Below are 21,688 nucleotides of genomic sequence, written 5' to 3'. Positions count from 1 at the left end.
CCCTACATTCACGAATATCGAACGTCCAACGTCAAACCAACTTTATCCCAGTTCTCAAAACTACCGTTAGCTCTCTATAACTTGGTGCAGACAAATAGAACAGCACTTCATTCACGAATGACATTTAATCGTGATCGTTTTCTAAAGTATGCCACCGTTGGTGTGAAGTGCTTTCGTTTTGCTGGAGGTAAACAACTAACTTAGTTAACAGTGTGACGAGGGGTGAACGCAGACAAAACGTTTTACAGTGGATGGGAAAGGCTCCCGCATCATATTATGTAAGCTGCATTTATAACAAAGAATGGCAAAGATGCAGATGTCATATTAATGCACACACCTTTATCCCAACTCTGTGCCGCTGCTGTGAACGCAGCCTGCCGCCGTTTTCATAATAAGAGTTTTAAAGAGGTTTATAAAGTGATCTCGAATTCCTGTACAAATTACATAATTACTCACAATTGTTAGGGGAGCTGAGCTAGCACTTTAGGGTGGCTAAAGCCCACCTAAAAATGGCCTAGCAACGCCACAAAAGTTAGTGGTAAATACACATTGAAACTTAAATAACCCCGCCCTGATATTTAATAAAGTAAAAAATACATTTAAATGCTGTTAAAATCGTTTTTAAAAATGTTAGATACAGGCTATCATACCGTAACGTTACGGTCCCTCAGTTTAATAAAATCGTACCTTTGCTCAGATGACACACGAAACCAAGGCCTTGAGTTGATATAACGTTATGTTTTTCTATTTTTAGAGTTGCTGTCTCCAAAGATGAATGAGTCGGTGAAGGGCTGATGATTTGAGCTGTCAGTGTGCGATAAACACAACGTAAAGTGTTCGATTTCGTCCACCGAAGCTGCGCAGATTTATCGGCGCATGACATCAAAGCACCGCGAGGTAAAATTGCCTTTATTATTCCTAATCGCTCTCGCGGTACTTGATGTCATGTTCCGATTGTCCTGCGCAGCGTCGCATAAAGTTGAACACACCTGTAGTTTATTACTGTAACGCGAACCTGGCCTCGTGTATCACCAGTGGTAAATACTCCGATATTTCACAAGATTATTCATAAACTAGTTTCGTGAGTATTGTACTTCCTTTGACTAGAAGTTGCAGGCTTTACATGATTTATACTTGCCAGTTTCCAAATCGGCTATTTTTGTAAAGGCGTAACAGCTTTGAACGCGTCTCAGTTTTTATAACTGTACATACACAAGCAGACATTTAATGTGTGCAGTTACATCCGTGTAACCCGTGACGCATTAAAAGCGGTTTGATGCGGGATTGTCAGCTGGCATGATCATGGGGGATCAGTTTGTCAGAGAAGTCTTCAGCCTGTGTTTGCAAAGGCTTGCCATAGAAGAAGCTACAAGCTGTGAACTCGGTAAGATTATATTACTTTTATGTACGTGTTGTCGTTTAAATGATAAAAGCAGCAGTGTGCACTTGAACATAGGCTACCTGTCCAACACATTCTGTCTGCTTCTTTAACAATCTGTGGTTAATCTAAATATATCACTAGTTCACAACAAGCCTTAAAAGCTGCAGATGTTTACAAATGCTCAAATTTACTATCCCAAGTAACCTTCAGAAATTACCTCACTAAAAGTGCTTAAAATTAATGTTTAAGTTTCAAATAAGTGGGTTTTGAATAGTTCACCCTAAAAACTTAAATCAAATATTTTAGTGTCGGGTAATAAACACAGTATTCTCATTTGGTAAAGCGTTTGTACAAGGCTACCATATTGATCCACTTTTTATCTTTAGGCCTTTTAACAGCTTTGTTCTAAAATGTGAATAATAATTCCAGAATTATTAAAAACTACCGAATAAGCAGCATTTGCCTTTTGATGCTCTTTATTTTGATCTGCATTTCATGGCTCTGTATGAAGTCATTCTATAAAGGCTTTGACATGCTGCCTTATTTAAATCTACAAGAGTTCATTGAAGTGGTGAAGAACTTTGAGGCTGTCCGGAAAAAATGGCTGCATGCAGAGCTGGAACTGAAGAAACACAAAGAGCTCCTGGTGAAGTCAGATGTGGCTCGATCCGCTCTGGAGGTCAAACTCAAACACGCTCGAAACCAGCTGGACGTGGAGATCAAGAAACGGTACAAAGCAGAAGCGGACTACCAGTGCCTGGTCAGTAAATTACCCTGTTTTTACGCTAACTTTTATTAGCAAACAGCAGTCCAGCAAACTTTGACTACGCGGACATGTTAAGATGTCAATCACTTGGATGTGCCTTCTAAAGTTGAGACTTCCTAAGTGCGGACTTGAAGGAGAACTTCAAGCCAAGAGTTAAGGTTTCCAGTGTGGACAGGGCCACTGTATTTCACGTATATGCGTTCGGTCGTTCACATGGTGTTCATAAAACAGAATTGCTCTGTGGTTTATTGACCATCCAAGTGACAGCTGTGTTAATGAGGGCACTTAGCATGTCTTTTCTCTCATTAATTTATGTGACAGGAGCGGCAGATGCAGTTGATATGTGACGTGCTTGTGCATGACAGCAAATCAAGTGCCTGTCTCAATGATGAACAGAGGTCAATGCTGACCAGCTTCAGTCACAAAGGAACCAGCGTCCCACAGCCCAGAGGAAAACGGTAACCGGACGTGCTACATCCTCTTTCTGTACCACACAACCACTGATTTGTGTCTTTTTTCCCATGATGCAATGCTATTTCCAATAATGTTTTTATCAGGTTATCTGTGATTGATGAATCCTCCTTCCTGTCTCATTCTGACATCAGTTATGACAGAACCGATGATGATTTGGTGAAGTATCACTTTCGTTAATTTTTATTCATGAAATATGATTACTGTTGGATTTTAAAGTGCACATGCATGAAAAGTCATTGAAGTACGTTCAGAACAATTTATTCTAAAAATCATCTTTTTACTGTGATTTCAAGGATTTGGACAGCACTGCATTTGTTAAGCCTCTCAAGTCAAGGGCTCGTGAGAGAAGAGTAGGTAGTACTTGTACTATTTTTTCGCATACTTTCTGGTTTGTGTGTCTTTCTAAAAGCGTTTTATGTTAAAATATGGTGCAACACTTATTTAGTATGTGTTTTTGCTTTGTGGTTGCACCTCCTCTATTTGATGGTCGAGCAGCTTTTCTTTAAAATATTTTTTTGTACGTTCAGGGCTCTAGAGTGCGACCTAATTTCTCAATGGTGCGACTAAAAAAAATCTGAGGTCGCACTGGTGTGACCAGCCGTTCGAGGGAAAAAAAGTCTCTGCGAAAGTCTCCCTGTGGTTCAACAACAGACACATTAGGCCCATATCGTGGTCTAAACCAATCAGAGATAGTGAAGGGCGGACCCCCCTCTGATTGGCCGTGGTCCAGACCTGTAGTGTGTGTACGTTTGAAAATGCTGTGCTGCATTCAGACAGAGAGAGGTATGGAAGCCCGTTTCCGCCAGGGTTGGGAATTTTTTTAGATTTTATAAGTCATTATTATGACTTCGTATCTCATAATAATGAGAAACTAAGTCGAAATTTCGACTTAGTAACTCATAATAATGACTTAGTAACTCATAATAATGACTTAGTAACTCATAATAATGACTTAGTATCTCATAATAATGACTTAGTATCTCATAATAATGAGAAACTAAGTCGAAATTTCAACTTAGTAACTCATAATAATGACTTACTAACTCATAATAATGACTTAGTATCTCATAATAATGACTTAGTATCTCATTATAATGAGAAACTAAGTCGAAATTTCGACTTAGTAACTCATAATAATGACTTAGTAACTCATAATAATGACTTAGTATCTCATAATAATGACTTAGTATCTCATAATAATGAGAAACTAAGTCGAAATTTCGACTTAGTAACTCATAATAATGACTTAGTAACTCATAATAATGACTTAGTATCTCATAATAATGACTTAGTATCTCATAATTTTCGAATTAATAACTCATAATAATGAGTAACTTATAATGACTTAGTATCTCATAATAATGACTTAGTATCTCATAATAATGACTTAGTAACTCATAATAATGACTTAGTAGTCTCATAATAATGACTTAGTAACTTCATAATAATGACTTAGTAACTCATAATAATGAACTCAATGCTAGTATCTCATAATAATGAGAAACTAAGTCGAAATTTCGACTTAGTAACTCATAATAATGAGAAACTAAGTCAAATTGACTTAGGAGTTACTAAGTCGAAATATCTGACTTAAATCCTATTCGCACAGGATTAGTATTATCTGGGGACCTCTGGTCATTTGTAATAATCGCAGAGATTGTCTGTGATCTTAATCCCGTGCGAAAGGCCATGTCTGTAATTTGTCAAGTAAACCCCCACAAATTACCTACCATATTTTGACGAACACCGAGGTCCTGTGATAATATTAGTCCAGTGCGAATCGGCATATGCGATTTGAAATTTTGAACAAGATTTGGCGGGATCGTATCTCATTTTTTCAAGGTTTCTGTGCGCCTTTTCAGTCATCTTTCGCAAAGAATGGAAGCTGCGTTGGAGTGTTTTCACAGTATTTTGGGTGCTGGGTTATGTCGCTACATACCAGACAACAATAATATGGCAGAGAGAAAATATTCACTGTAAAAAAACATGACAGGATCAGAAGAGCGAAACAAAAAAGAAGGAATATATGGAAATGGATGACATGCATGGCAGCATGCGGTAAGGAACATTCTTCTGTTTACATACAACACCTACAACGACAAGACTTTCAAGTAGGGTGTCAACGGTAACGCGTTAACGCATGCGATTAATTATTTCAAATTAACGCGTGAAAAATATTTAACGCAATTAACGCAGCATCCGTTTGTTTTGACATCCTTTGTCTAGCGTTAATTATGTAATCACGCTCTTATTCGCGCGATTTGAAACAGTTGCTTTGACATGTTCAATGAAGATAGACAGCTTCTAAACTGTGGGACGCGGCAAAACGCAACGCGAGGTCCAGCTGGTGTGTACACAATTAATTCAATTCAATTTTATTTATATAGCGCTTTTCACAATGTGCATTGTTCCAAAGCAGCTTTACAGGAGCAAATAAGAAAACACAGAAAGGTAAAACACAGCACAGTGCATGGTGTTTATAGACCAAGCAAGATCATTATAATAAATAATATCGAATAAATAAATAAATGCAGTCTCCCGGTGAGCAAGCCAACACTGCACTGCTCTGCTGTGGCGAGGAACCCAAACTCCAATGCTGAATAATGGAGGAAAAAAAACCTCGGGAGAAACCAGGCTCAGCCGGGAGGGCCAGATCTCCTCTGACGTGTCATAGCTGCACTCAGTGACCCCGACCAAAGCCACCGAGCAACGTCCACGAAGAACAGGGAGAGCCCACGAGCCGCGACCCAGGAAGCCCCACCCGCCGAAACCGTGCAGGTCCAACCCGGTCCCATTCCGTGGTCAACAACAGACAACAGAGGGACAACCAGGGAAAAGTAGTAATGGCATAATTAACTTTATTCCTCTGTTGTCCGACATCGACCACAAAACAAGACCAACCAGACCAGACCCACACAGTCCCAACAAATGAAACGCCCCGAACTACAACCAACAAGCCCCCCCCACTCCCTACAACACCCACCCAGCTACCTCCAATCAAAGTCACTGAGTGCAGCCATAACTTCAAACTGCTGTCGTGTGATGTAAGTTTAGCATTAAATACCAAGTATTGTAAATTTAGCATTTATGTGACAGGTAGTGCGTCTTTGCTCTCGGTTTAGCCCGTTGTACAGTAACGGGCTAAAGGCTGCGTCGGTGAATCTCTGTCAGACAGCGCATCCGTGTTGAGCTCTCTTTCGTACCATGTTTAGAAAGAGGGAAGCGCCTTCACGTCATTTCCGGGAGATAAGTCAGTAAATTCGAGTAAAATCACAGAGTTCACTTATCCAGTGCGAATGCGCAACATGATCACAGACAATCTCTGCAATTATTACAAATGACCAGAGGTCCCCAGATAATACTAATCCCGTGCGAATAGGGCTTTAGTTTCTCATTATTATGAGTTACTAAGTCATTATTATGAGTTACGAAGTCATTATTATGAGTTACGAAGTCATTATTATGAGTTACTAAGTCGAAATTTCGACTTAGTTTCTCATTATTATGATACTAAGTCATTATTATGAGATACTAAGTCATTATTATGAGATACTAAGTCATTATTATGAGTTACTGAGTCGAAATTTCGACTTAGTTTCTCATTATTTTGAGATAATAAGTCATAATAATGACTTATAAAATCTAAAAAAAATTCCCAACCCTGGTGGAAACGGGCTTCCATAGAGAGGTGAGTAGCCTAGGCACGTCAGATAAACCGAGTGGATGTAGCCGCGGATGATGAGAGAAGATGAAAAGAACGATTGACAACTTTTTCGTTAAGAATGTTAAGCCTGATCGGCCTGATCCGTCCGAAAATCATAACCAATGCTCTGACACGCTAGACTGCGACTAAATGGTCTCATTTTGCGACAATTTTTCCTTCCAGTGCGACAAGTTTTTCTTAATGGTCGAACCGGTGCGACTGTCAAACTGATCAATATATAATTTTTGCGTATTATAAGTTTAATGCGCAGAAATGTTATATTGCGCAAGCTGCGCATTCAGTCCATAGTTGCCAAGTCCGCTTATAATACGCGACCTTGGGCTTCTTTTTCTGTCAAGTCGCGTTAAAAAATCACTTGTTGTGGGTTTTGGGGCTTATTTTAAAAAATATGGTTGCTTGTTCTGAACCTGACAAGCAACTTTGTTTCTTTACATCTATGGTCGCTGTTTTGTTCAATCCATTAACACTGTCTGCTCGAAGGTAGGCTTTTTGTACTACATGCGGCAGAGTATAACATCACAGCACTGCGAGAGCTATTTGAAAGCATACAGAGACGTCTACTGTCGTATCACTCTCGCGGTACTATGATGTCACGCGCCGATTGGTCTGCACGGCGCCGCAGGAGGTCACACAACATACAGAAGCCAAGAATGTTACAGTGGTTTCTTCACGTAATCATCGGCGCACTTTGGGTAATCGGAGGTAAATATACTAAACAGATGAACTATTCACTTAAAGATAAAGATCATTTTATAACCGGGCTACATCATTAAAAATGTTAAAAGTGTAGATCTGCGCGTTTGGCTACACAGCGTTATTCAAGCCTAAGCACGTGTGAATAGCGTAATTTGTCCTCAAACACACCACCTCCTTTCCTCTACCAACTAAACTAAATGTATTACATCTGTCACGATTAGAATGAAATGTGAAAATGAACGAAACGTTCAGATCTGATCACGGTGCAGCAAAGGGGTAGGGAGGGATGACCCTATTTATTAGGCTATAAGGTAAACATCAAACATTTTTATTGTATTACTATTAACTACAACTTTTGCCTCAATAAACTCCTAATTACTGTTTATGAGGTAGTTTAGGTATGTTTAGGTATTGGGTAGGATTAAGTGATGTAGAGTAAGGCAATGCAGAATAAAGCATTAATATGTGCTATACACATACGCTACTAATATACAACCAATATGCATGTTAATAAGCAAGTAGTTAATTATGAATTTGTGTACCTTAATATAAAGTGTAACCTGTTACAAAAGTTGTAGTTAATAGTTAGTGAGAATTGCTCAAAAGTCGCTCAAGAGTTCCATGGCTAATTTTAGCACCATGAACATTCTCCAGTAGAGTAAGAATTTCACGATTTGCAAGGCCATGTCTGAAATATTGCTCTGTGTCTAAAATCTGTGAATCACCACAATTCTGATCAAGCAGACTGCACATAAAACAAGGACATACGATCAAAAGCACATAGCAGCATAGCAGACATGTGCAGATTAAGCCAATATTACGAGAAAGTCAGTATGAGAAAGTTTCTCAAAATAATGATTTAGTAAGTCAAAATTTAGACTCAATATCTCATTTTTATGAGATAGTAACTCATAATAATGAGAAACTAAGTCGAAATTTCGACTTAGTAACTCATAATAATGAGAAACTAAGTCGAAATTTCGACTTAGTTTCTCATTATTATGAGTTACTAAGTCGAAATTTCTATGAAAAATGAATATATTAACAAGAAACCTTGTAAAGGTATTCAGTTTGTATTCAACTGTTTGTTTTCCCAACCAAACAGTTGGGAAACAAAACACGTGTTCCAGTATATTGCGCGAGCTCTTAAAGGGGCAGCAGCATAATAAAGATCTGTGTTTATAATGTTCATCAAACAACAACGGACGGTCCCAAAAACACTCACTGATATTAACGGAATTGTGTTCTCTCATAGGAGTCGTTCACAACAAATAAAGGAAGAAAGTAGCTTTAAGAAAGATGTGCTTTAAATATGGTAAAGTGTTGAAAGAGAGTTTACATATACAATAAAAATAATTCAATCATAAACAATGATTTATTAATGTATTAAACACATTTTAATGAAGTCTTTTTTCTTACCTCACCCCATGACTCTTAAAAGAACTTTGTTGACCAGATTGTTAGTTAATCATTTACAAGTCAATATTGCCTATATGGACAGCAATTTTAAAAAAAGTGAACTTGTAAAACTGTGGTGTTAAATGCGATGCGGTCGAAAATTTGGGTGCACCTAACTTTTGTGCTGGTGCACCTAAGAAAAAAAGTTAGGCGCACCAGTGCAAAAAGTTAGTCTAGAGCCCTGACGTTAAAAGCGTTTTATGACCATTTCTCTTATAGATTTATTCTGAAACATCTCTATCTCTATTAAGTGTTATGTTTTGTCTATTTACCATTAGCCTCACTTTATCTCTGTTTAGCGTTCATCAATGGGCCCATGTGTTGGTCCTCCGATGCAGAAACGGGGAAGAGTCAGCAGCCGTTCAGGAGATCTTTTGGGATCAAGACCGTTGGAGAAGGTAGGCAGAAATGTATTATTGCTGCTTTTTATTTGTTGTAGCAGTGTGATTTAAAGGACATTTTGTTGTCAAAACCAAAGAATCGTATATAGACCACTTCGAAAAATGTAAGCAATGCTGATCCAACGCTAAGAACTTCCTGTTTAAGTTTTTAACATTACACAAACGTTTGAACAGAATACAACCAACAGATCATTTATAACCGAATCAAAATGTTACTATCGACCAGGGCCGGCTCTGGGCAGGGGTGGGCTGAGCCCACCTAAACGCCTGTCTTGCCTACCCAATGAGAATAAAAAAATTACACCAATAATTGCAGTATTTTCTATTGGCTGAACGCAACGTCACTCTTCACTCACAGTGCGGTTTTAGTTTGTAACAGAGAAGCATGCTACAGATGGAAGCAAAATACTGGCACACTATTTTAGGCACACTGCACGCTTGCTTTGAGTTTATTATAAACAGCATGTACTGTAAAATTAACTGTGCAGTAATATCAGATTAATTTACTATAATGGGAGTTTTTGCGGTCTTATTTTGTGAAGGAGAAGCAGATTCCACACGATGCGTCACGCAAGTGGTAACATTAACAAACCGCTATTATTTGCTTGCAATATTTAGGCTAGATTTTAACCTGTCGACCGTCAGGAATGACTGAAAGCTCCATCTTCCGAAGCTCCCGCTTCAGAAATCTGTCTCTCCATCTCAAACACCCCAAATAATGCTGCAGGTGGTAGCGAAACACTGAGCAAAAGAGTTTAGTTTAGGCGCACTGCACGCTCACGGACCTCATAAACAACAGCAGATTCAAAGTTCAATCTGCAGTGTAATCAGATTCATTCATTATTTAAAACGGGAGTTTATTGCAAAATTACACAGAAGTCAGTGATCGTTCAGTGATGGGGAATGTTCTTAGCCCGCTTTCTTTATAGGCTTTATGTCCAGTTTACATAACCGCTTTATTAATGCGTAAAACATAAATAAAATGAAACGCACACAATTACTATATAAAGGGCAATAATCAACAACAATTATTTTAATTCTGTAATGAATGCCTGTTTTTATATTTATAACATCATAAACCATTTAAATCCTGCATGTATTGCAGTGTTTGTTGAATTCCAACAAAATAAAACCTCAAGAGTGACAACAGCAATATGAAAGACTGAGAGCATGATAATAAGCTCATTTTAAAAATCAGGGTTATATTTCATGAAACCTTATTTTTTACTTTTTCTAATACATGTACAAGCATTAGTTTTGTGTTGTTTAAAACTAAATATTAACTTGGTTTTTTTTGCGATGTTTCAGCATAAGAAACGCAGATCATCTTTTCTATTGTTTTAACCTGATTTCTCCAAATGTTGTCAGAAGTTCACAGAAATAAACAAAAGCGATAATTTTACTAAAACACATTCTTATCAGAAAAAAATAAAAAATACTTTTGAAATGGTCTCTTAATTTTTCTGCGGCTATATATGTGTGGTTGGGGTATATGCCCACCCAGGATATTTGCTAGCCCACCCTTCTGCACCTGGCAGGAATCGGGCCTGCTATCGACTAACTTAAGAATTTATATGTGAGATTTAAAAATTTAAGTAAATAAAAAATTACCATTCCAAATGTTCATTTAATCAGCATTTCTAGATGTATTGTGGCCATTCCAGTCCAATGTCTGTTGAATTTCAACAAAATCAAACCTCAGAAGTGACAAAGTCATCAAACAGCAATGTGAAAGACTTGACAGCATGACAAGACACGTGAAAACTGATAAAAATCGAGGTTAACACATAAAAATAATTTTTGAACTTTTCCATAAATACATGTACAAATATTACTGTTGTATTGCTTAAAAGTAAAAATGAACTTGGTATGTCAGGTCTGACAAAATACAGAGCATATTTTCTGTTATTTTGACCTGTTTCTCCAGTTTTCATTTTCTGCAAATAAAACAATATTTTTATTAGATTATTAAATTTGGGATATATATTGTGTGTAGTTCACAGAATGAAACAGAAATTATCATTATACCTAAACACATACCTATAAATAGTAAATTCAGAAAAACTAAAAATAATTTTGAAATGGTCTCCTAATTTTTTTCGCGGTTATATATATACAGTATACACTCACCTAAAGGATTATTAGGAACACCATACTAATACGGTGTTTGACCCCCTTTCGCCTTCAGAACTGCCTTAATTCTACGTGGCATTGATTCAACAAGGTGCTGAAAGCATTCTTTAGAAATGTTGGCCCATATTGATAGGATAGCATCTTGCAGTTGATGGAGATTTGTGGGATGCACATCCAGGGCACGAAGCTCCCGTTCCACCACATCCCAAAGATGTTCTATCGGGTTGAGATCTGGTGACTGTGGGGGCCATTCTAGTACAGTGAACTCATTGTCATGTTCAAGAAACCAATTTGAAATGATTCGAGCTTTGTGACATGGTGCATTATCCTGCTGGAAGTAGCCATTAGAGGATGGGTACATGGTGGTCATAAAGGGATGGACATGGTCAGAAACAATGCTCAGGTAGGCCGTGGCATTTAAACGATGCCCAATTGGCACTAAGGGGCCTAAAGTGTGCCAAGAAAACATCCCCCACACCATTACACCACCACCACCAGCCTGCACAGTGGTAACAAGGCATGATGGATCCATGTTCTCATTCTGTTTACGCCAAATTCTGACTCTACCATTTGAATGTCTCAACAGAAATCGAGACTCATCAGACCAGGCAACATTTTTCCAGTCTTCAACTGTCCAATTTTGGTGAGCTCGTGCAAATTGTAGCCTCTTTTTCCTATTTGTAGTGGAGATGAGTGGTACCCGGTGGGGTCTTCTGCTGTTGTAGCCCATCTGCCTCAAGGTTGTGCGTGTTGTGGCTTCACAAATGCTTTGCTGCATACCTCGGTTGTAACGAGTGGTTATTTCAGTCAAAGTTGCTCTTCTATCAGCTTGAATCAGTCGGCCCATTCTCCTCTGACCTCTAGCATCAACAAGGCATTTTCGCCCACAGGACTGCCGCATACTGGATGTTTTTCCCTTTTCACACCATTCTTTGTAAACCCTAGAAATGGTTGTGCGTGAAAATCCCAGTAACTGAGCAGATTGTGAAATACTCAGACCGGCCCGTCTGGCACCAACAACCATGCCACGCTCAAAATTGCTTAAATCACCTTTCTTTCCCATTCTGACATTCAGTTTGGAGTTCAGGAGATTGTCTTGACCAGGACCACACCCCTAAATGCATTGAAGCAACTGCCATGTGATTGGTTGATTAGATAATTGCATTAATGAGAAATTGAACAGGTGTTCCTAATAATCCTTTAGGTGAGTGTATATCGTCCATGGGTCAAAGACGAAAAAGGGGTTGAGCATAAAAACAATAAGTGTAATACTGCTTTAAATGGTTGTTGTTCCAAAAAAATGAAAAAGGTTTCTGTTTAATTTAATTGCATTTTTGTTTTTCTGAAGAAAAAATAAATATATACATTTTCCCTGATTTACAGAAGATGCCCACTAAAATGTCATTCAGTGTAACAATCTTGTCAGGCATATTTACAACAAAAATCAATTTATGACATATTAAAAGACTAATTACTTTCACCCCAAATGCTAATTAGTTGTAATTTTACATTTTTTTAAATTTGCAACTATCCTAGGTTTTGCCCATTTGTCAATAAGAATTTTTTACTCTTTAAAGCACATAAAATGTAATATGCTCCCTTATTCTTTTATATATTTTAATGTACAAGTCAGAATAAGCATGTTGTTTGAATTTGTACATAAATATTGTGTTACACTGAATGACAATGTAACATTATTTCAACCAAATTTTGACATTTTATTCTCCAAAAACTTAGTTGAAACCATAAAGTAGACATTTTACTTACATTTAATGTGCTTTTATGGAATAAATCACTTTGTACATTTTCTTTTGATGGGATTTGACAAATACAGGTGCTGGTCATATAATTAGAATATCATCAAAAAGTTGATTTATTTCACTAATTCCATTCAAAAAGTGAAACTTGTATATTATATTCATTCATTACACACAGACTGATATATTTCAAATGTTTATTTCTTTTAATTTGATGATTATAACTGACAACTAATGAAAATCCCAAATTCAGTATCTCTGCTTGACCAACTTTATGGAGATGCAGATTTCATTTTCCAACAGGACTTGGCACCTGCACACAGTGCCAAAGCTACCAGTACTGGTTTAAGGACCATGGTATCCCTGTTCTTAATTGGCCAGCAAACTCGCCTGACCTTAACCCCATAGAAATCTATGGGTTGAAGAGGAAGATGCGATATGCCAGACCCAACAATGCAGAAGAGCTGAAGGCCACTATCAGAGCAACCTGGGCTCTCATAACACCTGAGCAGTGCCACAGACTGATCGACTCCATGCCACGCCGCATTGCTGCAGTAATTCAGGCAAAAGGAGCCCCAACTAAGTATTGAGTGCTGTACATGCTCATACTTTTCATGTTCATACTTTTCAGTTGGCCAAGATTTCTAAAAATCCTTTCTTTGTATTGGTCTTAAGTAATATTCTAATTTTCTGAGATACTGAATTTGGGATTTTCATTAGTTGTCAGTTATAATCATCAAATTAAAAGAAATAAATATTTGAAATATATCAGTCTGTGTGTAATGAATGAATATAATATACAAGTTTCACTTTTTGAATGGAATTAGTGAAATAAATCAACTTTTTGATGATGTTCTAATTATATGACCAGCACCTGTATACATACACGCACACACCATTATACATATACACATAATGTTGTTGTAAAGGTACAATTTTTTTCAAATGATGTCGTTTGTATTGGTATTGTAGATTCATGTAGTGTGTTTTTTTTCTTTCCTGTCCAGACTACAAACAAATAAACGGGTTTGAATTGGAATATTTTTCTATTTTCCTGCCTGTCTGAGCAAGCCTTTCGAGTCGTTGTTCATTTCACAGTCTGTTAGGTGTTTAAAATCTTCTGCACTCTTGGAAAAAGCAGCTTTTGTCATTTATCACTGAATGAAACATCTCCTGGTTGGTTTATATCTTAGAATTGCTCAGAATATGAACAGACTATTGATGGCAATATAGTCAACAGTAAGCTAAATTTAAGGGACGTGCTGTGTAATGTTAAACTTCTCCTTCAATTTTTGTCTTTCTGTTGTTTGGGGGATCATATTCTGTCTGTTAGGGTGTCATTTCTCATCAATTCGTCTGTTCATCAGTCCCTCAGCCGGCTGCTTGCCATCGTGTTGGCCCGCCCACCATGCTGCTTAGATGAGAACCGCAGTAGACCATGTCTTGACTGTCTCCATCCATAAGACTTGAATCACTCCCACTCAGCTGGCTCTGTTTTCTAAGAGAGAAACTAAGCTATTTGGCACTTTGAGAAAACTCCATTTGTCCTCATTGCTAGGAACATGGACACAAGCTAGATCGTCATGTGGGTCTTGTAGGATGATTGGATTCAAATGGATTTTATGTGTGTTTATCTGTGTGTCTCTGTGAATGCGGTTAGGAAATCGAGACGACCATCGTGAAGGCGTCTGTCACCACTCCAGAGAGCGGAGGTCAGATTCACATGGTAATAGACATAACCCAGGAGACTCCAGAATATCCATCCAGAGCTCTCAGAAATGCACATTTTCCATCTGTTGCTGGTAAAAACCTTAGAGGCCACATTTTTTAATGACTTCTTCCCTTCCCAAACTAACTAGAATCTTCCATTCAGAGCAAACGTCCGTGTGGGCACCTAGTGAAGCAACAGAAACTGAGACGATTGTTGAAATGGAGGTGACCACCCCAGAGCCCGGACTCCTTCAGGACTTCACACCCACTGTGGATAAGACTCTCCAGCATGTGTTCCAACAAAAAACAGTAGGATATCATCCAACGGTGCTTCACAATATGTTTTGAATGAAGCTGTAGATGTAAATGGTTCAATGAAGTGAATCAGAAGTGAAATCTTAATGATCATTTGTGAAATGTGGATTATTCGGTTAAGTGAACCAGAAGTCAAATATGGATGATTCAGTAAAGTGAATCAGTGAAATGTGGATGGCCGTTTAAATCCATCCACATTCTTCGAATGTTCACTTAATTGAATCATTCATATTTTACAAGTATGACTGAAGATTCACTTAATTGAATCATCCGTATTTCACTAATGATTCACTGATGAATCAATTAATGAAATCATCCACATTTTACTAATAATTCACTTAGCCAAATTATCCCCATTTAACTAATGATTCACTTAATTGAGTCATACACATGTGAATTATCAGCAATTCATTATTCACATTTTAATCATCCATATTTGACTTCCGATTCACTTAGCTGAAATATTGTCCGTTTCTCAAACGGAAGGCTTCATCTGTTACTAGAAAAATGTGAATGATTCAATTATATGAATCGGAGGTGAAATGTGGATGATTCAATTACAAATTTCACTGGTGTTTCTGCCTGGTGTGATTCAAGGATTCTTAATTTTTTCACATATATCGATCTTGTAGTGGATATATTATGGAAAATTATTTATTCACCCTCATGTTGTTCACAGCATGTATATGACTCTTTCTTCGGTGGAACATATAAGAAGATATTTTGAGAAAAGTATTTTCCTAGAAAAAAGTCTTTTTTTGGTTTTTGTCCATACATTGGAAGTCAATGGGGGTCAGTGTTGTTGGTTTCCAACGTTCTTTTGTATTCTGTAGAAGAAAGAAACTCATACAGGTGATTGTGAGAAAATAAAAGAATTTGAGGGAGTGGAATCTTTATTGGATCAGCAAAGTTTTTCTATGCAAAATGCTTTTTACAATCATTTACACTGCCTTAAGGGCAAAAAACATGATCGTTACTAAATCATGAATCACTAAATTATGTAAAATGAGAGTGGGAAATGGCCATGCATAAATCAATTCTTTGTGAAATTTTTACACTATTGTTTTAACATTTATACCGTGACAACATTTATAATAGAGGAAATTAAAATGAACGCCTTAAGAGGAAACCTGCATGAAATATCAATATGTTGTGTTTTCAAGGTGATTCGTCCTGAGACATGCACACCGTGTGGAAAGAGGATTCGCTTTGGGAAGATTGCAGTGAAATGCAGAGACTGTCGAGTGGTGAGCCACCCTGATTGTAAACATCTGTTTGTTGAGAAGTGTTGCCCTACAGCACATGGTTCAGCTCAGCCCAATGAGGTATTCACCTTTCATACTGCGCGTCCACATGTACTCTAGAGTTTAAGTGACTAAAATGCCTTTCTTTGGGTTTTTTCAGGATACGTTAGAGAGTTTCGCTCCCGCCACACGTCCACGGATTCCCTCTCTGATAGTTCAGTGTGTTCATGAAATTGAGAGAAGAGGACTTGAAGAGGTGTCTTTGTTTTTTAATAACTAATATCTTAATAATCACACAATATATATCTAAACAGGAATACGCTGATCAAACCGAAAGCACAGGCCCATAATTTGTTTAGTAACTGTGTGATGCATAATGCTCACAAAACAGCAAAGAAATTCTCAAACCTATAAGCGCTCATCTTATTGGCTGATTTTAATATATTGTACCTAAAGTTTCTACATTCTACATGCATGTTTAAGCGGACGGTTCATGGCCTGTTTTTCCACAGTCAAAGTTCTGGATACACATGACTACATTTCGGGGGTCATTTTCAGTCAATGGCTTTATTATGTCAAGAAAATTTAGGAAACATTTTTTCTCCACATTACTACATTCAAACTTTTCAATGCATATAGTTGATTTATAAAAGCATTTTACTAATATTATGTTATGGCTCACTGGTGTGTATATAGAAAGGTATTTACAGAGTTCCAGGAAGTGAACGGATTGTGAAGGAACTGAGGGAGAAGTTTATGTGTGGGAAAAGTCCATTGATGCTCCACAAGGTAGAAGAGATTCATGCTGTCTGCGGACTCCTTAAAGACTTCCTGAGGAAACTAAAGGAGCCGCTCGTAACATTTAAGCTTCACAGGAGATTTATGGAAGCTGCAGGTTTGTTAGTGTCAAATGGTATGGAAATGGTTTTGAAACTGTAATTTTATGCAAACTAAAACAAAAGTTTTACGGCAAAACACGTTATATTCCAAGTCATGTAATACAATGGTTGTGTACAAGCTGAAATTGAAGTCATTGTTCAGTGTAAATCTTTTCTGACGCACTAGTTCTCCAATCCAATTTTGCCTAAACATCTTCAAGCGGATGCACTATCTATTACAAAGCCGCATATGGCAACCCAATGGCGTCTGGCCTCATTGGTCGGCAAAGAAATGTTCACTGCAGTTAAAACCCTGACATTTATGAGATGAAGTCAATCAGTCTGTTCCAGTATACTGTCTGAACTGAGATTCCAGTGTTTACCCTCTAACCCTTTCCACCATCAGGAGACACAAATCATCAGCAATGTCATTCATGGTCCATGCTTGACTTTCAAAACTTTGTATGCTTTGAGGAGTATATCAAAGGGGGCTTGTCTTTTATAAAGATAGATTATACAAAATGCTCACAATTTAGCAGAGGGTGGGTACTACAGCCAGCATATAATGCTTGCCAGGGGCATCGGGACGTATGCTATAGCCTCATTCATTTAGGGCGGATGGTTATTTCCCATTACTTGTGATATAGTTGACAAGTCCCTGATGACTCGGAAACAATCAATGTCGAACGTTATCTCCCAAACCAGCGGTTGTTTCGTTCAGCATTTTAATTTCAGCCGCTGAATGAAGGGTAAGTGGTAGATTTAGGAGCCGTCAGGGTGGTCCTGCTATTATTCCTGAAGTTGTTTTCCATCCCTCATAGATTCCGCATGACTCCGGGGTAAAGTACCTCCCTTTTAAATTATAAATTGGTTTGGATGTCATAGGGAGAGGCATATTGTCTCATTTTCTTGGCCACGAATGGCTGCAGCATGCAAATTAGAGAAGCTTCTTTATAACACACCTGCTTTTACAGGTGATTGCGCACCTGCTTTGTTCCCTACGTAGTGTATCCTTAGAGGAAGGTTGATAAAGTGCTTTAATTCACTTATAATATCTGTTATATTGCACTTAAATAAAGAGCGTAATTGAATCTAATATCACTGCCGACTCTGACACACAAGTTCTCTCTCTCTCTCTCACAGAGATGGCAGACGAAGACAAAAGCACAGAAATGTTGTTACAGGCCATCAAAGAGCTGCCGCAGCCCAACAAGGACACGCTGGCCTTCCTCGTGCTGCATCTGCAAAGGTAGAATTTAAGCTTTTGTGGATTTCTGCAGTTCTGAATATATGTTTCAATAATGTTGGTTTGTTTCAGAGTTGTGCTGAGTCCGCTGTGTCACATGGATCAGAATAATTTGGCTAGAGTGTTCGGGCCCACCATCATCGGACACGGGCTGCTTGAACCCTCTCCCATGACCATTATGAGAGACACGAACACTCAACCTAAAGTAAGCTTAGAAAGTAAATCGGGATGTGATGATGTGTGTTTATTTTGAGAATATTAACAAAATGTTCTCTGACTTGAAATAGGTAGTGGCACGGATGCTGTCCTTCCCCTCAGATTTTTGGGAAGGTGTTCTAGCTGAGGACAAAGATCCAGTCATCCCTCCTGTGGTGGATTCGCATATCAGCAGTGCTGGTCCCAGCACAAGCAAAGGTATATGTATCAGTTGTTATGTTGCTTAGTTGTTGTTTTTTCAACAATGTGTTTATTAACTCTATTACAAATTTTAAAAAATTAAAAAACAACAACCATTTGTTAAGGAAATAAATTATACCCCCAAAAAAATCTCAAAGTCGGACTTCCATTTTGGCATTTTAGCTCAGACAATGAATATACTACATACTTATCAGTGAAATAATGTCCAAGTAATTTATAAATGGCTCCCATACTTTATGAAAGAAGTCCGTCTTAGAGTGAATTATACATGTAAGGTATTCCAGCGTGTTCATGGAACTGGAATACTTTTTTCCATCCTTTGACAGAGGGATGTTTATCACTGTTCCACTGCAACAGAATATTCTTTCATGCTGTGAAAGTCATAATATTGAACAGCCTTTTGTTGACCACAGAGCATACATTATCACTAGACATGCCTAGTAACAGTGTCAGGGGGTCCATTTCCAGGTTAATAATTAGTATCTTTTGCATTTCACATATTCCAATAATTCTGTATCAGGCGGCATGACCATAAACAGTGAGTCAGAGTACCGATTTCAGTCTTACATTTCAGACAAAAGGGGGATAGGGATTTATTGAAAGCATGCCTACGATTGGGAGATATGTGTGATCATAGTATTTTCAGCTGTATTGTTTTCATACAATTACGGATTGATATTGATTTAGCATTTTCCCATACTTCGTCCCAGACCTCCTCATCGATTGGAACTAACAACTCCTTCTCTCATAGTTTTCGAATTCTCTGTGTGTCTATGCCAGTTTGATCGGATAAGTAATGATAGAAAAGACTAATTGAGGCTCTCACTGATGTTTGAAAAAGTAATTTCTCAACTTGGGATATTTCAAAATGGCCTTTTAATGTTGTACTGTTTTGAATATAGTGCCTAATTTGCATATTTTTAAGAAAAATCGGACTTTGGAAGTTTATATTTATCCGTAATTTGTTGGAATGACATTGTTACCATCCATAAACGGGTCTCTCAGCCTTAGCACACCTTTATTAAACCAGGACCTAAAATTTGCATCCATCAAACGTGAAACTGAACTCTCCCCTAAAACTGGGGAGAATACTGAGGTGGTCCTAGATCTACCTTCCAAACATCTCACCAGACACCATGCCCTAAGTGTGTTTAGAGTAATAAACACTTTTTTTTCTCGATTAGAGTTTTGGGTTCCTTTCCACCGTTTGCATACTGTTTTTTTGCACCATTTGCCTGGCCGGGGAGCTGCTTTAGAATTAGAATTTTAAGGTTTTACTTATAATATTGCATATAGGAATTTATAGTCCGTTATATTTGACCTGTGCTTCTCTCTCCTTTATCTTCAATGTGTGCTTTCACTGTGCGTGCGTGTCTGTGTGTGTGCGTACTTGTCTGTGTACGTGTGTGTGTGTCTATGTCTGTGTGTTAGTACGTGTGCATATTGTGTGTGTGGAGAGTGTTTTGTATGTGGGTATGTCTGTCTTCTGTGTTTTCACCTTTTTCTTGTTTTTACAGGTACAACTTTAATTGTTTTGCTTATAGCCAGTATGTCTCATGTACAGCTGCTTTGTAACAATGAAAATTGTAAAAAAGTGCTATATAAATAAAGTTGAGTTGAGTTAATAGGATTAACACAGTTTTCTTTAATAACTTCAAAACTTCTAAAGAACAGCAGATCTTGTAGTGGGTATTTGGACAAGCTTGTTTCAATCTCTAACCATACAGAAGCAACATCTTCAGTTATCCAATCGGAAATAAACCTCAGATGGGCACACAGATGGTATATCCTAATATTAGGTATAGGTCCAAACCCCCCTTTGATCCTGGTAACTGTAAAATTGACATCTTAATCCTTGGCCGCCTTTTGCTCCATATGAAAGAGCCTAACCAACTATTTAAATCTTTCAGAACCTTTTTAGAAAAAACAACTGGAATCATCTGAATAGGGTATAGCAACCTTGTTGCTTAGTTGTTGATGGAGAAACATCTGTATACGTTTATACTGCTTACTAATTCACTTTAATAAAAAGTTGTATTTGTTAACAATTAGTTTAATGCATTTGCTAACATTTAACAATGAACAATACTTCTACAGCATTTATTAATCCTAGTTCATGTTAATTTCAGCATTTACTAATACATTTTTTAATCTGCTAACATTAGTTAATGCACCATGAACTAACATGAATAATTGTATTGACATCAACTAATTAATTTTTTTTATAAATGCTGAAAAGTTATATTTCTCATTGCTTGTTCGTGTTGGTAAATGCATTAATACAGTATTGTAAAGTGTTACTAATTCATGAATATTATAATATAATATTTATTCACTGTTTTCTGCTCTCTCTCAGATAAGATCTTCAAACCTCTGACTTCTCCTGAGTTGAGTAAATACAGTAAAACTACATCTAATGGCTCAATCAAGGGTCGAATCAAGCATTTTGGTGCCGCTTTTAATAACCCGTAAGCTGTTATATTTCTATGTTATATTTCATTTTATCGACCTCGAGTATATTATAGAACTGTTTTGAATAAACACCCTTTCCTTTACAGAAGCAAACCAAGAAATGAACCAGGAAAAAAGAAATTCTTCACATCCCCCAAATGATTTATTGTGCGTGGAGGGTCGTTGCACAGGGACATTTTGTTTTGGTATCTTGAAAGTCTTTTCTACCACTGGTAATAAAGCACTGTAGCACTTTAAAAATCCTACATATATAAAATAACAAAAAAAAATACTGTAAATAGTCTGTCCAGAGAGAATCATGAAGAGACTACACGTTTTGTTTTCTATTTATAAGTATCAAAATTGTCCACGGGTGAATGATGCATTAATATACCAATAAACAATGAATTCATGTTTTGTCTATGAATTTTGCATAATAACCAACTCACAACTTCGCTAAAGTTTGTTTTACGATTTAAATGCGTCTCTGAAAACATGGTTTATATTTTAACCTGTCACAGGTTCATCTGTGCATCTGTTCAGTGCATCTTTATAATAATGAAAATGTCAAGGATATAATTGAATTGTTGATGTGTATCTCTAAAATTAAGAAAAAACGAATAATCTTGCACTGTAG

General features: G+C 37.4%; 1 protein-coding gene across 1 annotated transcript; it reads left to right on the top strand.

Annotated features, from left to right (window-relative positions):
- The first annotated feature begins 35 nt into the window (after window positions 1–35).
- Window positions 36–21,531, top strand: si:ch1073-416j23.1 (rac GTPase-activating protein 1). Its single transcript, XM_057336816.1, has 18 exons — window positions 36–278; window positions 755–897; window positions 1,238–1,384; window positions 1,939–2,141; window positions 2,469–2,605; window positions 2,705–2,777; window positions 2,915–2,971; window positions 8,799–8,897; window positions 14,451–14,592; window positions 14,664–14,809; window positions 15,979–16,140; window positions 16,220–16,315; window positions 16,756–16,954; window positions 18,081–18,186; window positions 18,256–18,388; window positions 18,471–18,597; window positions 20,957–21,068; window positions 21,159–21,531. The coding sequence occupies exons 3-18, from the start codon at window positions 1,297–1,299 to the stop codon at window positions 21,211–21,213; spliced, it is 1,935 nt and encodes a 644-aa protein (XP_057192799.1). The 5' UTR covers window positions 36–278; window positions 755–897; window positions 1,238–1,296; the 3' UTR covers window positions 21,214–21,531.
- Window positions 21,532–21,688: the final 157 nt, after the last annotated feature.

Source organism: Triplophysa rosa, linkage group LG6 (genome assembly GCF_024868665.1).
Source record: "Triplophysa rosa linkage group LG6, Trosa_1v2, whole genome shotgun sequence".
Classification (NCBI taxonomy): Eukaryota; Metazoa; Chordata; class Actinopteri; order Cypriniformes; family Nemacheilidae; genus Triplophysa; species Triplophysa rosa.
Note: the sequence above shows the minus strand (reverse complement) of the source record. Positions and strands in the feature narration are given on the sequence as shown.

What these genes read in the sequence shown, in the direction of transcription:
- si:ch1073-416j23.1 (XM_057336816.1), top strand. Translation starts at nt 1,297, where the DNA reads ATGATCATGGGGGATCAGTTTGTCAGAGAAGTCTTCAGCCTGTGTTTG. An exon ending in GATCAAGACCGTTGGAGAAG is followed by an intron (nt 8,898 to 14,450) that starts GTAGGCAGAAAT and finishes GAATGCGGTTAG; the next exon opens with GAAATCGAGACGACCATCGT. An exon ending in GAGATTTATGGAAGCTGCAG is followed by an intron (nt 16,955 to 18,080) that starts GTTTGTTAGTGT and finishes TCTCTCTCACAG; the next exon opens with AGATGGCAGACGAAGACAAA.